At 46.2% G+C, this 15,225-nt stretch overlaps 1 protein-coding gene and 1 long non-coding RNA gene across 2 annotated transcripts; one reads left to right on the top strand and one right to left on the bottom strand.

Annotated features, from left to right (window-relative positions):
- Nucleotides 1-10,698: 10,698 nt before the first annotated feature.
- Nucleotides 10,699-12,060, top strand: LOC4342573 (auxin-responsive protein IAA24-like). Its single transcript, NM_001422003.1, has 3 exons — nt 10,699-11,041; nt 11,129-11,473; nt 11,586-12,060. Exons 1-3 carry the CDS (start codon nt 10,785-10,787, stop codon nt 11,641-11,643), a joined length of 660 nt encoding a protein of 219 aa, NP_001408932.1. The 5' UTR covers nt 10,699-10,784; the 3' UTR covers nt 11,644-12,060.
- Nucleotides 11,900-12,730, bottom strand: LOC136357324 (uncharacterized). The gene is made up of 2 exons (XR_010742582.1): nt 12,610-12,730; nt 11,900-12,476 (listed from the first exon to the last, which is right to left on the bottom strand). It is a non-coding gene; the product is annotated as an uncharacterized lncRNA (long non-coding RNA).
- Between the last annotated feature and the right edge of the window lie 2,495 nt (nt 12,731-15,225).

The following is a 15,225-nucleotide window of genomic DNA, read 5'->3' as shown; positions in this document are numbered from 1 at the left end:
TAGCTCGCCTCATTTTGTATATTTTATCAATATTCTCTTTTCCCTTTCTCTCCAACACTCCCTTAGGAGCTAACCAAGAACATGCAACCTGAATTCTAACGGGAAGTGAAATTACTATACCATAATCAAGCATAATCGCTGGGAGCAAAATCACGGCAGCAAGCATATGTGATGATGGCAATCAATCAAGCCAGTCGTCGGCGATCACGGCCAAAAGAGAGACCGAGAAAAGCACGCGCGCTCGCGCGTACGTACGTGGGTCCTGTCCAGATGGACGTGATGGCGGCCGCGCGCGTGCGGTGTCCCCCCCCCCCCCCCCCCCCCCTACAGCCGCCGAGGCAGGCGAGCCGGATTGCCCGCCCGTCAACTGCGCCCCCGCACGTAGTAGCGTACGGTGTGTGCGCTTTCCCCTCCCCTCGTGTGTTCGCCCTGGCCGGGCCCCGTACGCACGCTAGCTCGATCGATCGACAACAACCTCGACTCAAGTTGGGGGGTGGAACTGAAGCAGACGACACAACAACCGCGGATGGGCAAGGAAAAACGCCCCAAAATACTAGTACTCCAAAGCGACTAGTCGTAAATCGTCACCGAGTCCCGCCATTTTCAAACCGAGCATTGCCGGAGAAACAAGTCCGATGACGACCTTGGGGGCACACTGTTCGGACCATCCGGTCGCGCAGGGCCGTTTTTCGCCCGCACGGGTCCAATTGCCAAAATATATACTATCGCGTTCGAGTTCGATATGTTAGTAACATGTATATTGGGGCACTTGTAGTTTATGTTCTATATTTGTAATTGAGGCCACGATTGCATAGATGTTATGCTCTGCCACATAGGTGTGAATATATTACGGATCGGGATCCTCTAACTTTACACAATGAAGTGTACAGTGCCATGATTTTGGGGTAATTCTTAGCCCGTCTGATTTACGACGAACAAATGAGATTGATTGCTATAGTACTCCATCCGTCCCATTTTAAGTGCAACCATAAGTTTTAGCGCTCAACTTTGATCGTCCGTCTTATTTGAAAAAATTTTATAATTAATATTTTTGTTGTTATGAGATGATAAAACATGAATAGTACTCTACTCGTGACTTATGTTTTAATTTTTTTTAAAAAAAATTTTAAAATAAGATGGGCAGTCAAAGTTGGGCGGGAAAAACTATGGCTGCACTTAAAATGGAACGGAGTGAGTAATTAACTACAAATAATTGGTTTTACTGTAGCAACATGCTCATTTTACCGTGGGCCTCTGCCTTCAGCAGCCGGATCCTTATATTGCTGCCTCTTATAATATAGTAAAGTCGAGAATGCTCTAAGCCGGGCGACCGGCGCGGGGGGAGCCGGATCGGGCGCTCCCCCACGCGCCCCTCCCCCCACGCACTGCATGTAGGCTCTAGGCCCCACCGCGTCTCTGCTCCTATCTGCCATTGTAACAAATCACCCACATATTTTGGAACCTCTCTATTAAGGGAATTTGGTTTATTTTTTGTTCCACCAAAAATATTTCACCTAGTGTACTCACAATGTTTCACTATGTATAGATATAATGCTGCAGTGAACTGAAATATTCATTGCAACAAAAAACCCACATATTTTGGAAACCCCCTTTTAATGGAATTTATTTTATTTTTTTCCACCAAAAAATGTTTCACTATGTATGGATCAAATGTTGCAGTGAACTGAAACATTCTTTCACTAATTGCTGAAACATTGTTTTTATATAAGGTGAAACAACACTCGATTTAAACGAGTGAAATATTTTCGATTTATGAAACAATTCCGATATACCTAGTGGAACATCGTGCAACATTTAAAAATAATTCAATAATAAGCTAAAAAAAATTCCGTCGGAATATATCCATGTGTGGTCTTGTTTTAAAGATTTAATTGCAACGAATTTAATGGTCTCACCGCGCAGACCTCCAGAACAGTGCAGGAACTGGTATTGGATGCGATTATGGAGGAGTTTTGGGCATTGCCGAGCGGCAAGATTATTGTGCCCCCTTCTGATTGGAGCAGTAGCTTGATGGCGCCCCGTAGCTTTGCGGCACACAATGCCAGTGAGTTTTAAGCTACTTGCTGGGTCGAGCTAAGGTTGTTTATATCCCCTAATTGTTGGCTGCATGTGCTTGAGGCAGCACAATAACCCCGTTGTCATCATGTAATCTGACTTTTTTTTCTTATCTTAACCTTAATAAAAACAGTCGGCGTTCTTCTGGCAGCTGGGGAAAAAAAGAAAAATAGGGGATCTATGATCTAAAATAGGGGATCTATGATCTTGTTAGGCACAACTCCATATCTTAGATCTATAGTAAATTTAAAGTTTGTATGTTGAATTATAGTTGTTTAAAATTTAATCCAAAATAGAAATAGAAATCTAAATATATAGATTTGTGGAGCTAAAAATACTTATAACTATAAGAAATTTTGAATTGGGAACTGCACAAAAGAAGATCTATGTTAATAGCTAGAATTCGATTCAAACGAACAAAATCCATCTTAAATTTATAATAATTAAAACTTAATTAATCATATATATTCACTTTCTTATTTTCCGTGTCTTAACTTCATCTCCATCTTTATTAAAAAGAGCATCACTTAAATTTTGCTCGTGATCAAGTCCACGATGAGACGAGTCAAATGAATCCAGCCAATTAGGGCATGTACTTGTCACGCCTAGAAATTCACGAACCAGAATTTCTAAGCTGAATGTATATTAAACCTCTGTCCAGGACCAGCCAGGGTACACAAACGACAATTGTTGACATACAGATCCACGTCTTACAAAAATATAAAAGATTACAAATGCAGCGGAAAAGATAAAAGCGAGCTAAACCGGAAAGCTTGACTTCAGCAGCAAGGCGACTCCATTCCACAGGCAATCCTTGACGGCAGCGACGGAACCAACCTCTCTGAGACGGCTCCAACTGAGAAGAACTTCAACTCTGGTGTGGGGGAAAAGAGCAAGACTGAGTACTACCCACTGTACTCAGCAAGTCGTACCGGAAGAGGAGGTATGATGCAGGATATATCCAAGGGGGCTAAAGGTTCTTTTGCATAAAGCTAGCATTTAAAAGCAGAAGTTGAAAGCAGTAAAACAGTAGTAGCAATTAAGCAGTATTAACCAATCACTGTCCAACGCTACACCACGTTGCAACAGGCCCAACCAACCACCTGAACTACACCAGTTCATTAAGCTAAACTAGGGGTGAGACTAATCACGGTGAATCTGGTCGACCGCCCATAACCGCGGGCACGGCTATTCGAATAGTTTTACTCTGATCAGAGGTGTACAACTGTACCCACAAGACACAGTCCCATGACACGTTCCCGTGCGCCGACATGCCACCACGACATACCGGAAAGAGGCCGTGACAGGACCCTTCGCATAACCCTCTCTAACCGATCGCACCACACCTTAGGGTTCGCCCCCGTCCCCAACAGGCAACGGGCAGCCCCCCTTTCGTGCCACGGTGAATCCGGAAGCCGATCAACCGGACACCCCGGCCGACCCAACTCCATCATGCCCACCCTCGCCTGGGTACATCGGCTAGAGAAAAGCTACACTACAAGCCCAACCGTTGCCCACGCTGGCTTGTGGTAAGTACGATAAGTTCTTCCAGGGCATCCCGTGAACCGCTCCTTAATCGCCATGGACACGACTAGCAAAACCATGCACCCACAGCCCACCATGTAGTGTATTTTAATTAACCAACACCATTGCGGTGGCACTAATCCAAAGCTATTGCCAATAATCAAAGTCTATGCTTTAATGTGATCCCCTTTTGTGCACTAGTTGAACTAAGCATGGCTAAGCATCTCCTAAACCAACATCTAGTCATTTTAATACCCAAGTTATTAATGGCGTAAGGGAAACAACATATAGCTGAGTAATAGGACCCATCCCACATGATATTGTAAAACAATGCAATATTTAATAGAAATGCGGGACATTTGTAAATTGGGTACAATATGATCAATTGTAATGTATGACTTGCCTTGCTCTCGCACTGATGGAACCACAGCAACGTCTTCGAGAAACCGCGAATCGACGAAACGGGCGAAATCTACGCGACAAACAAAGCACACAAGCAAAACATGCTATAAGACTACTGAAACAGGAAACAAAACAATTTTTAATGGATTCTATACATTTTTATGAATTTACTGAGACTTGAATGGACTTAATCGGAGTTCGGATGAATTAGTTATGTTTTTAGAAGATTATCTGTGTTTTTACTAATAAAGAAAAAGCCTTAATGTATTTATTGCGCAATAATTCATCCCAGGGCTGACGTCAGCAAGGGGTGGGGCGGCGCCGACATGCGGGCCCCACTGGTCAGCGGCTCAAGGAGGAGGGAGGGGTACTGGCAGGCGGGGCCCACCGGGCGGCGGCTCATGGGGGAAGGAGGAAGGCAGCCTGGCTCGGCTCGGCTTCAAGCCGGCCGGCCGGTTATGGCGAGGGCGGCGGCGGCAAGCGGCCACCGACGGCGGCGGCCGGCGACGCGGGCGACGGTGCATCGCGGCGACGCGCATGTGGGGAGCGGCGGCACGCGCGGGAGGAAGAGAAGGGGAGGGAGTTCTCACCGGGGTTCGGCCGGCGCGGGAGGAGACGACGGCAAACGGCGACGGTGAGCGACCGGAGGGCGACGGCGAACGGCGGCCGAGCTCCAGGACACCCTAAGAGAGGAAGTGTGAGAGGTTAGAGGGAGAGAGGGTGTCCATGACGAGCGAGAGCCATGGCCGACAGCGGCAGCTATGGTGGTACTCACCGGCGCGCGGGGAGAAGCGGGCCCCGACGGCGGGATTGGATGGGGATGCGGCGGCCGGGGTAGCTTTGGCGGCGGCGAAGCTAATGGCGGCGGCGGATTGGCTCGGCGGCGGCTCCAGCGGCGGCGAGCGGCGGCCGGAGGAGTGGAAAAGGCGGTGGCGGCGGGTGTAGCAGCGCGGGAGCGATAGAGGGCACGGGAGGGAGCGGTGGAAAGAGGAAAAGGTGGAGGGGAGTGGAGGGATGGTTTATATGGGCTCGGGAGGGGCGGACGAGGCCGGGAAGGTGGCCGATTTGGCCGGCGACGTGGGGGAAGTGGAGGAGGAGAGAGAGAGTGGGGGAAAGGAGCAAATCCCCCGCCGTTTGCGGGCGCGCGAGCTAGCGGGAGGTGTGGAGAAGGTGAGCGGCGACGTGGGCGTGCGGCACGGGCGGAGTGGGCGCGGGAAGCGGGGAAACCGACGGCGGTAGGCGGCGGTTTCGACTGCGGGAGGTGGAAGAAGGGGCCGACAGGTGGGCCCTACCTATCGGTGACCCGGAGGGGTTAGGGAGGAGGGAGGAGTCGGCTTGGGCCGGCCCAGCCGAGGGAAGGCCGGCGCGGGAGGCGAATGGACTGGGCCGACGGCCCAAGAAGAGAGAAAAAAGAGGAAAAAGAAAAAGAAAAAGAAGAAAGGATTTTTCCAGGGATTTAATATTGCCCTTTGTTCATTTTAATTGGTTAAAATTATTTCCAAGGCTCTGAAAATTCCACTAAAAATCCTGTTAGCATATTTTGACATGTAGAATCCATGAAAAAATTCCACATGTAGATTCCGATTATTATTTGCATTTATTAATTAGGGATTCATCTCTAGGTTAAAAAGAACAATTTCTTCGGACGATTTATTTTACAAATTTTAAAGCTGGCAAGGGAAACTTCAGGGCATGACAACAATGGAGTAGTGGTCTTAACCTGCCACATAGGATAAGACCATACAAAAGCCATGATGTTTACAATGAAGACAACTTCTAAATACATTTTGTGTGTCTGCCCCTAGCCCCTATGATATTTGTTATTATAAATAACTATTTTAGATCTTATAACAACAAAAAGAAATATATAGATACTCCTAATCTAGATATGTACCCACCGTCAGCCTCTCCTGTCATCTTCTTTATTTTCTATTCCTACCCATCACTATCCTCATTCCCACAACTGGCCGACCGCAATGCCACCTCCTCCTCTCAACGTTGTCACCTCCTCTTCAGCCACAGCAGCGCTGCTCCCCTGGCCTACTTCGCATCCACAGGTGCACTTCTCTTCCACCTCCAGCCTCTCCTCCGCGTCTTCTCTGCGAGTGGCGATGGTGGAAGGGATAACATCATTGGACTCCCCCTCCTTTCTTTGCGAGCAGCGACAGCGGATCCCCATGGTGGCGGTGGATTAAGCTGCGAGCTCGTCGGCCTCTTGCCATTCCTTCTCTACGAACGGCGATGTCAGATTTGGCCGCCGGCCTCTTCCCTCCCCCATTCTTGCGACGGCCGAGGGACAACCGCCGGCGGCGGATCTGGCCACGAGTTCACTGAATCTGGTCACGAACTCGCTGGATTTGCAACGGCGACTTCAGTAGCAAGGAGCGGCGACGACCTCTGCGAGAGAAGTCCTTGGCAGTGGTGGGGAGTGGCGAGGCTACCACAACGTCGGCGAGTGGCAACAACGACTACACCAAGTCCTAGGCCTCGCCTCGACCTCTAATTTTTTCCCATGCATATCACAGGGCTCCGGTGTTGCTCAACGCATGGTCCCGAGTTGTGGTTTCGCAATCCCAAGCTGAAGCGCGTCGAGGCAACCGTAACCTGTATATGCACATATCATAGAACCATGGTCCCCACCGCCATGGATGTTCGGATCTGACGTGAAGGACATTTTTTTTTTGATAGATGATGTGAAGGATTGAGAGTTTGAGACCGCTATCGACGGCGGTGTATTGTACATGGCATTACGCATAATAAATAGCTCCACCCTCCATGCCTCCACCATCTCACCCGTCGATCGCGTTCGGTTCGGACACGGCGGAGCCCACGCTGCCCTGCCCCTCCCCGCAGCCGCGCGCACCGCGCATGCATCGTTCGATCGCTCACCTAGACTCGGTCTGGTCTCGCAGTGCGGGCGCGCGGGCCACAGCGCGGCCGACCTAGCCGGCAGGTGGCGCATCCGCGCATGCGTGCACGCACACGCGACGCATCGGCATCGCACGTACGCCGCGGCCCCGGCATCCGGCGCCACGGGAGCGCGTCGCCATCCGATTGGCTGCGGCCACGTGACGTTGCGGTGCTCGATCGTACAGTGTGGTAAAGTGTGTAGTACGTGGTATGTGTCGGGAGGGGAGGCGCCACCATTAACCGTGGGGGCGCGCGCGAGCGTACGTACGCGTGGCGGGGGGGTCGTACGTGCGTACGCCGTGTGTCGGGTGAGTGGGCCGGGCAAGCGAGACGCGCCGACGAGACGAGACGAGATGGGTGGAGTCAAAGCGTGGAGCACCGGAGTTTATGGCTGGCCGGATCGATCAGGAATATAATGCACGCACTCATGGATGGTGCCGCTGTAACGTAACACGTGTCCTTCCCGCATTTTGCAGCTCGTTATATACGTTCGCCACGAAACGTGCGTTGAATCGAACCGACGAGAAATGGGGGCCCGTAGCCCCGTACATACAGTTAACTCAGTATTATTGATAGAGAAGAAAGTCGTGAAAAAAGACCTATTCGAGGGATGGAACACAAGTTACACAACCCAATAGGCAATAGCTTGCTCGGCTCCCTGCCTGCTGAGCTATACTCGTTCTCCGTTAGATGTAGAAAGAGTTGTTGTTAATTGTATCAGTTAGTTATTAAATGCTATTAATTTACCCCTAGCCAAGCTAAAATCTATGGTGGCCGGATCCGATGACGACTGATTTGATTTCATAAATTCTTAATATAAAAGCCTACACTTGAATGTAAAAAAGATGACTCGATGCTGAGATTACTAATAGGTTTTATCTAAACACCTACACTTTGTTTTTTTCTTAAAAAAAGTAAAGAAAGAAAATAGAAAAATAAAAGCCTACTTGATATTAGGAGCATTGAGAGGCACCTAGCTAGTAACGTATACTCACTCACAGTTGTATAAAACCGATCTGGCTTTTCTGTCGATGGGCCAGCATGTACGCATGATGGTGTCTTGTCTTTTGGGAAAAAGGAGGCACAGCAGTGTCACAGCACAGCCAGGTTTATGTATCCATATATGCCCGTGACAGCGAGACGGCTACCAAAAGCCCCGACCTAATTAGCCACCCCTGATCATCAGCTACCGGCCATTAACTCCCGTTGATTTTTCTTCGCCTCTCCCATCCATCCAATGCTAATTTGGACGTTATATATGTGTCACTGACAGCTACGCACATTCATGCGTGCTTAGCTCGCACGTACGTATAGTTAAAAGCTAGTGTACGTGTGCTTATTTTGTTCTCTCTGTGCAAGAGGGGACAAACTATTATTCTTCGCGTTTGGATGTATGCATGCATAGCTTGAAGCCTAATTGAACAGTTAATTACATCTCGTTCGTCTCAAAATATAAATAATTTTAACGTTTAAAACTTATTTAAAATATTAATAATCTTTTCACGTAGTTCCTTTATCTTAACAGGCCACAATTATCTTTTCTTTGTCCACTACTTATCTCAACCATTCGTAATAATTTCTTATTTAATTTAACTTCTTTGTTACTTCCTCCATTTCAGATTATAAGATTTTCTAGCATTGACCACATTCATATATATACTAATGAATATACACATATATGTGTGTTTAGATTCATTAATATCTATATAAATATAGACAATGCTAGAAAGTCTTATAACCTGAAATGGATGGAGTATTTATATTTTAGTAGAAAGGAAATAATTAATTAATTGGTTTGTTATCCTCATTGGGAAAAGGTGCTCTCTCCTTAAAATAAGGGGGAAAAAATATTGTCGATCCGTGCAATGTGCATGTAGAGACAGTAGTAGATCGACTAATGATGCTGGCTTTGGATGTTTGTGTAACTATAAGATAAATTTAATCACTAGCTGCATTTTTCGCTCGTGCTCTTTATAAAGTTTGTAAATGCAATCAACTAGCGATTTGCTCTAATCGTCAGTAGGTTCCTTTCGGCTAGCCTTTTGTATACACAAACTACTAACTAAATGATCGATGTTTGCTAAAACTTCTACAAGTACAAAAGAAAAGACGAACACAAATTGCGGGGGGAATGATCATTATTATGCATGGATTTGATGATGGGGTGTACCAGAATGGTTGGAAACGTTGCATGTGCACACGCAAAGGCCAAAGGGCAGTGATGAACACGACCAATATATTCCGTGCGTGCGAAGGATGTGTGTGGCATGAGTCCAAAGCTGCATAATGTTGTAGAGGAATTGTAACGGAAAAAAGCCTATTCTACTGTTAAAATGTTTTACCGGAGTATTATTTAACCCTCTAAAATGTTTTTGAATTTTTAGTAACTATTACACAATATACTGGAAACATGTAAGATGGAATTAAGCACACAACTACCATGGGAAATTTTGAAAATGACTATTGACATATTTTTTTTTATAAAATTTGGACATGCTTTTATAAAGAGAAAAAAAGACACACTCCCTTCAGTCTTATATATAATTCTTAACGTTTTGGACAATAATACAGTCTTCAAAATTTATCTTTGATTATGATTTGTATTATAATGCATTACAGTAAGTAAAAATTAATTTTATCGACGTATTTTTTAAGACTAATGAATTGTGTTCTACTGTGCAAATTAAATATTTTAAAAGTAATTGATAGTCATATTAATCTGCTTTAGAGTATTTTAGGTGGTAAAATAAGCTGATTTTTTTTATTTGCTACTTACTCCAGCAAAATAATTCGAGTGAGTTAGGTATACCTTTTCCTTTTATAACAAATGGACCTCTGTACATACAGAAGTATACATTACGAATTATCAACTTGTAAGTAGCTATCAGTTCTCCGAAGCAGCATCTAACTGAAAATTGGCATGATATATATAATTTTTTTCGTCAAGTAGAAGAATAAAATAACAAGCCCATACTGTGTCTGCCATGATGAGCACCGCGTCCAATCAGAAAATCGAATAACCCACTATTAAATGAGCCACATGTAGGCATACAGGGAAACTCCAAGCATCTAACTGTATTTCCCGTGTCGATTCCCTGTCCACATCATTTGACTAAACTCTGATTAAAAATTAACACAAAGCACTGCACTAACACAGCACCGCAACTTAAATCAAAACAAACGAAAAATAATATCTCTCTGTCCCAAAATATAAACACTTTTAGACTTTGGCACGGTTTCAAGATACTATTTTAATCAACGCTATTTAAGATGTTTTAAATAAAAAAGTTACATATTGTGATAGTTTGTTTAATGATAAATCTAATAACATTAATTTTATATAATTAATATTTTTTTACATTTTTAAATTAATAATTAAAGTTATAAATATTTGACTTTGCACCATGCTAAAATGTTTATGTTTTGAGACATATGGAGTAATAATAATAAAAAATCACAAATTTAAAAGACAGCGTCGCGAACCCGCACGCGCGAGCCGCACCCACCGTCGCCACGTGTGCTCCGCCCATTGGGCGGCGGGGCCCCGACCGCACGCGTGACGCGCGGGCCCACCTGTCGGTCACATGGCGCGAGCCAACTAACCCGACCCGGCAGGGAATCCCACCACCCATCCCGTCCAAAGCCGGTGGGGCCCGCCTGTCGGCCCGTGGGCCCCACCCCACCCCGGCCCGCCTGTCCCGTGGGCCCCACCGGCCTCCCCGACCGCGCGACATGCACACCTGCGCGCCACCATTTAAAACCAATCCCCCCCTCCCTCCCCACTTCGTCCTCATCTCATCTTCTCCTCCAAATTCCTCTTCCACATTTCCTCCTCCTCCTCTTCTTTCTCTCAAGAAAATCAGTAGCTAGCCATGGCGTCTTCTTCTTCTCTCAGGAGCACCAGCTGCCTCGCCTCCGCCGCGGAGACCGACGCCGACAACCTCTGCCTCCGCCTCGGCCCGCCGGGAAGCAGCATCACCACCACCACCACCACCGGCGGCGCCGACCCGGCGGCGAAGAGGTCCCTCGGGGCGAAGCGGTCGCTGGAGAGCACGGACAGCATGGCCTCCGGCACCGGAACTTCCGCCGCCGGCGACGAGCACGACGACGACACCGCCGCACCGGCCAAGTAAGCTCACAACCCCCTGACCCTGCACAAACACCTGTAACAACAACAACACAAAACTAACCATGGCTAAAATTCTCCTTGGTTCAGGGCACAGGTGGTAGGATGGCCACCAGTGAGGGCATACCGGAGGAACACCTTCCATCAGGCCGCCGCCGCCGCCGCCGCAACCAAGAAGGGTGGTGATGAGAAACAGAAGCAGCAGCAGCAGGGAGGAGGGCTGTATGTGAAGGTGAGCATGGATGGGGCACCATACCTGAGGAAGGTTGATCTCAAGATGTGCAAGGGCTACAGGGAGCTGAGGGAGGCACTGGATCTCCTCTTCACCAAGTGCTTCTCTGCAACCGCCTCTGACGGATGCAGCGATGGCCAGTTCGCCATTGCCTACGAGGACAAGGACGGTGACCTCATGCTTGTTGGAGATGTGCCCTGGGAGTAAGTGCCATCATCATCATCATCATCATCAGATATTCAGAATATTCAGATGACATGTTATCAGTTTCTTCAGATCTGTATCTAACTCTAGGTTGCTCTGTTTCTTTTGCAGAATGTTCATCTCTTCCTGCAAGAAGTTGAGGATCATGAAGGGCTCTGAAGCCAGGTGATGGTCTGATGGATGATCAAAGGAGACAAATCACAGGCTAGGACACACCACATGAGAAGATGGATGATGAATCAGAGATCATGAATCACATGGCATGAGATGAATGGGATCAAGAAGGGAGCAGAGGACTAGAAGAGCCCTGATGGCTTGTGCTCTTCGTTGCTGTACAGAGAGAGTTTAGGCACTGCCTTGTTTCAGTGTTTCTGAATCCAAGAGGGACAAGATGTATGAACTGTGTATATAGTCTTTTAATTAGGCTCATTTCTTTTTTCAGTTTGAGTTTTGTACTGTATGAGCGAAGGCTGGAAAATATGAAAAAAGGGAGAAATTTGACTTAAGCTTGGTCATTTCTCCACACCAAAGATTCCTTGTTTCTCTGTGTTCATATCATAAATACAGTACCAAGCCAGTATTTGTCAGATCAGAGGTAATTCCTTATTCAGATCTGAATAAGATCAAAGGCATGTCAAGGCTATATACCTGATCTGAATGAACACAGACACACACAAACAATTTGATCTTATTGGTGATCTAATCAAAGAAGTAAATTAATTTCAGCAAGATTTATGCCTTGAAGACCAATCAAGTGCTTAACCTGCAGGCCATTGGTTCAAACTCTGAAGAAGATAAGGCCCTTGCCTGGCTGCCTGCCCACACTGCCAACCAAGCAGATGCAGATGCACGGATGAATCAGCACAAACTCCGTGGAAGAATTACCTCGAAAAAATAAATAAAAACTCCATAGAAGAATCCAAACGCACAGAAAGCCACGCAATGCTGCCTTGCTGCTTCCTCAGGGGAGCAGTTCATGCCACACCATATGCAGTCTGCACTCTGCACCAGCAAGACAAGGAAAAGGACACAAAAAAAATTCTGTCAAAAATACTCACATAGTATCACAGCTGATGACGATGATGATTATTCAGAGGACAAGATGATGCGTATGCATGGCTGGCTGGTGCCCCACCTTCCAGGAATTCTCCTGCAGCCAGAATATCACGCTGCCCGAGCCATGGCCTGCAGCTGCAACAGTGAGGAAATGTACTGAAAATAACGACAGCCGACCACCTGCCATCATATGATCAGAGATCCAGAGGTTAAGAGGAGCCATGTGACCTGATCAGCACTGGGGGAAGCAAAACGATACTGTAATGGTGATGTTAATCTCTGAAAGAAAAAAGCATGCAGGGCAGCAGTACAGATGATGGCAATGTGAAGGTGAAAATGTCTCTCCATGTTACTGGTGCCGTTCCAAACTTGCAATGCTTTTCTTGATAGAGACGATCTGTCATTAGACCCACAAATGTAAGTGTGAATCGGACATCTAGGGGACAGCGCGATAATCAATGTATGGTTTACAGGTCATGGAGTTATGGTGTAGGGAACTGATTCCTGTTCCGTGATGCTTCCTCAAAATCACAAGGTCCATGAACTGGGTTCACAAGGCAAAGCAAATTAAAATGGCTTGCTTGTTGTGTTAACAATAACATAAGTTGAAGGGAAACAATAAAGTTCATGTTGACTACAACTGTTTCCATAAAAATGAAGATTATTTTGTCCCGTAAACTAGTACTACAGAAAAGTTAACTAGTCAAGGGATGCACAAAAACATTCTCTCAATAGCAATTTCAATTTCAAGTTAAGAAGAAGAGAATCACCCAAGTTCCAGGCAATATCAATTCACATATGCTTACAGTTTTGGTTGTGCCTGCAACCATTTTATTTTCCCTGAAGGAATCACAAGTTCACAACCTGTAACTGGACATGAAGAATATATCATGGACAGTGATGGAATCTGTGAAGAATATCACGGACAGTGATGGAATCGGTGTTTACCACCTCTATTCGTGCACAACAAACTCTGCACTGGATGTGCCAAGAATGGAGCTGTTCAGGAATACCATGAACACAAAAATATATTATTCAGATCAAAAGTGGCAAAGCTTCACGGGGATCATGTCGCCCGGCGTTCTGTGCCTGGATCAGTCAGGGCTGCAGTTCCCTGTGCCGCCGGAGGCGGAGCACGCCGCGTTCCTCGGCCTGGGACCCGCCGCGTCGCCACTCGCCATCGGCACCGACGACGCTGGGGAGAGAAGAAGAGGAGGAGGAGGAGGACCACCGTGCTTGCGCGTCGCGGAACGCGCGGCGGCGAGGACAAAGGAGAGCGGTGCGAGGGAGGCTCGAGGTGGACGTACGCCTGCTCTGCGGAGACTCGGCGGACGGCGGCGCCGGAGGTTGGCGAGGGCGGTTCGTGAGAGGAAGTCGATTGACTCTCGAGGTCCTCTGTCATTCGAATGATTATGAAAATAAATTAACTAGATAGATTAATATATAATAAATCAATCCATATGAACATATAAGTTAAATTTTAACTTTTAGAAGATGAAAAAAAAAGAAATTGAACTATAACTAGTTAACGTATATTTATAGTCAAATATGTTTTTTTTTGCAACTTATAAAAATTGACCTTGCATATTTGTGGAGTGGTTTTTCACATATTAATCTATCTTATTGAATTTTTTTCAAATGTTTACATAACCATTTAGATGATATGCAAACAACGAGGTGACCCCTCGACAATGTATAATAGTTTCCTGTTCGTGAGATCGGAGTGGTTCACCGACATGTGGGCCCATACAAGTTCACCTCTCGTCTTCGGTCGGCCAAGTAGATGTAGATTTTACCTGGTTTTGGTTTATCTTTTTTTAAAGAATATATAAAAATTGCTTTCAAATATTAAATAAACACTATGTCAGATCAGCCCATTTGTGATGACCTATCTATAACGAACCAAAATATCCCGTCACGGATGATATCATCTCTGATGGGTAAAACTAAATCCTGTTGTAGATGAGGCTAAGAAAATGGTTTGTCATGGATAAGAACTCATATATGCTAGATCTATATAAGCACCAAACACATAACATCTCTGACAAGCCCACATACAAACCTGTCACAGTTGACCTCTTTCCTATGACGGGTGTTGAGTTTGCACTCGTCATAGGTGAGATACCTCACCTCAAACGTCTTCAATTCTTATACATGTTAGTGATGATTTAAAAATAAAGAAAAATCCTCCCGTCACCCGTTCTCTCTTCTATCTTACTTCAACTGCCTACCACCGTCGTCGACCGTTGGGAGCCGTCTTCCCCATGCACTCCTTCGATCGCCAACCGTCATCCCTCCCCCCGATTGCCGGCCGCCGAGGCTTCGTTCGCACGACTCCACAGACTACCAAGCACTGACAACCGCCTCAGCACCATCGGTGTTGACTCCCTCCAACGGCGTCGAGCTTGGCAATGGCGACCAACTACTACTTTGACAAGTTTTTCATTGCGGCTTGAGGGTTTCATCGTCAACAACAAGTCTCGTTGATTTCTTGATGCGTTTCGTGTTGATTTCGTGATGCCATGCGTGTTTGGATGTGAATGAGTGTTTGGATATTCCCAGATGTGTGATTGTGATGATTTTTGTGTTTTGTAAATTTTTTAGATGAATGCAACTGCAATGAGAAATAGAATGGAATATATTTTGTTTTTCTTCATTGGTAATCTGCACCATTGACAAGCCGCATTGTGCTACA

This window comes from Oryza sativa, chromosome 7 (assembly GCF_034140825.1).
Source record: "Oryza sativa Japonica Group chromosome 7, ASM3414082v1".
Taxonomy (NCBI): Eukaryota; Viridiplantae; Streptophyta; class Magnoliopsida; order Poales; family Poaceae; genus Oryza; species Oryza sativa.
This window is presented reverse-complemented; position numbering and strand designations above follow the sequence as displayed.

Excerpts from the sequence above, each read along its gene's own strand:
- LOC4342573 (NM_001422003.1), top strand. The coding sequence starts at position 10,785 with ATGGCGTCTTCTTCTTCTCTCAGGAGCACCAGCTGCCTCGCCTCCGCC. Across the intron at positions 11,042-11,128 it reads GACACCGCCGCACCGGCCAA|GGCACAGGTGGTAGGATGGC; the intron begins GTAAGCTCACAA and ends TCCTTGGTTCAG. Across the intron at positions 11,474-11,585 it reads GTTGGAGATGTGCCCTGGGA|AATGTTCATCTCTTCCTGCA; the intron begins GTAAGTGCCATC and ends TTTCTTTTGCAG.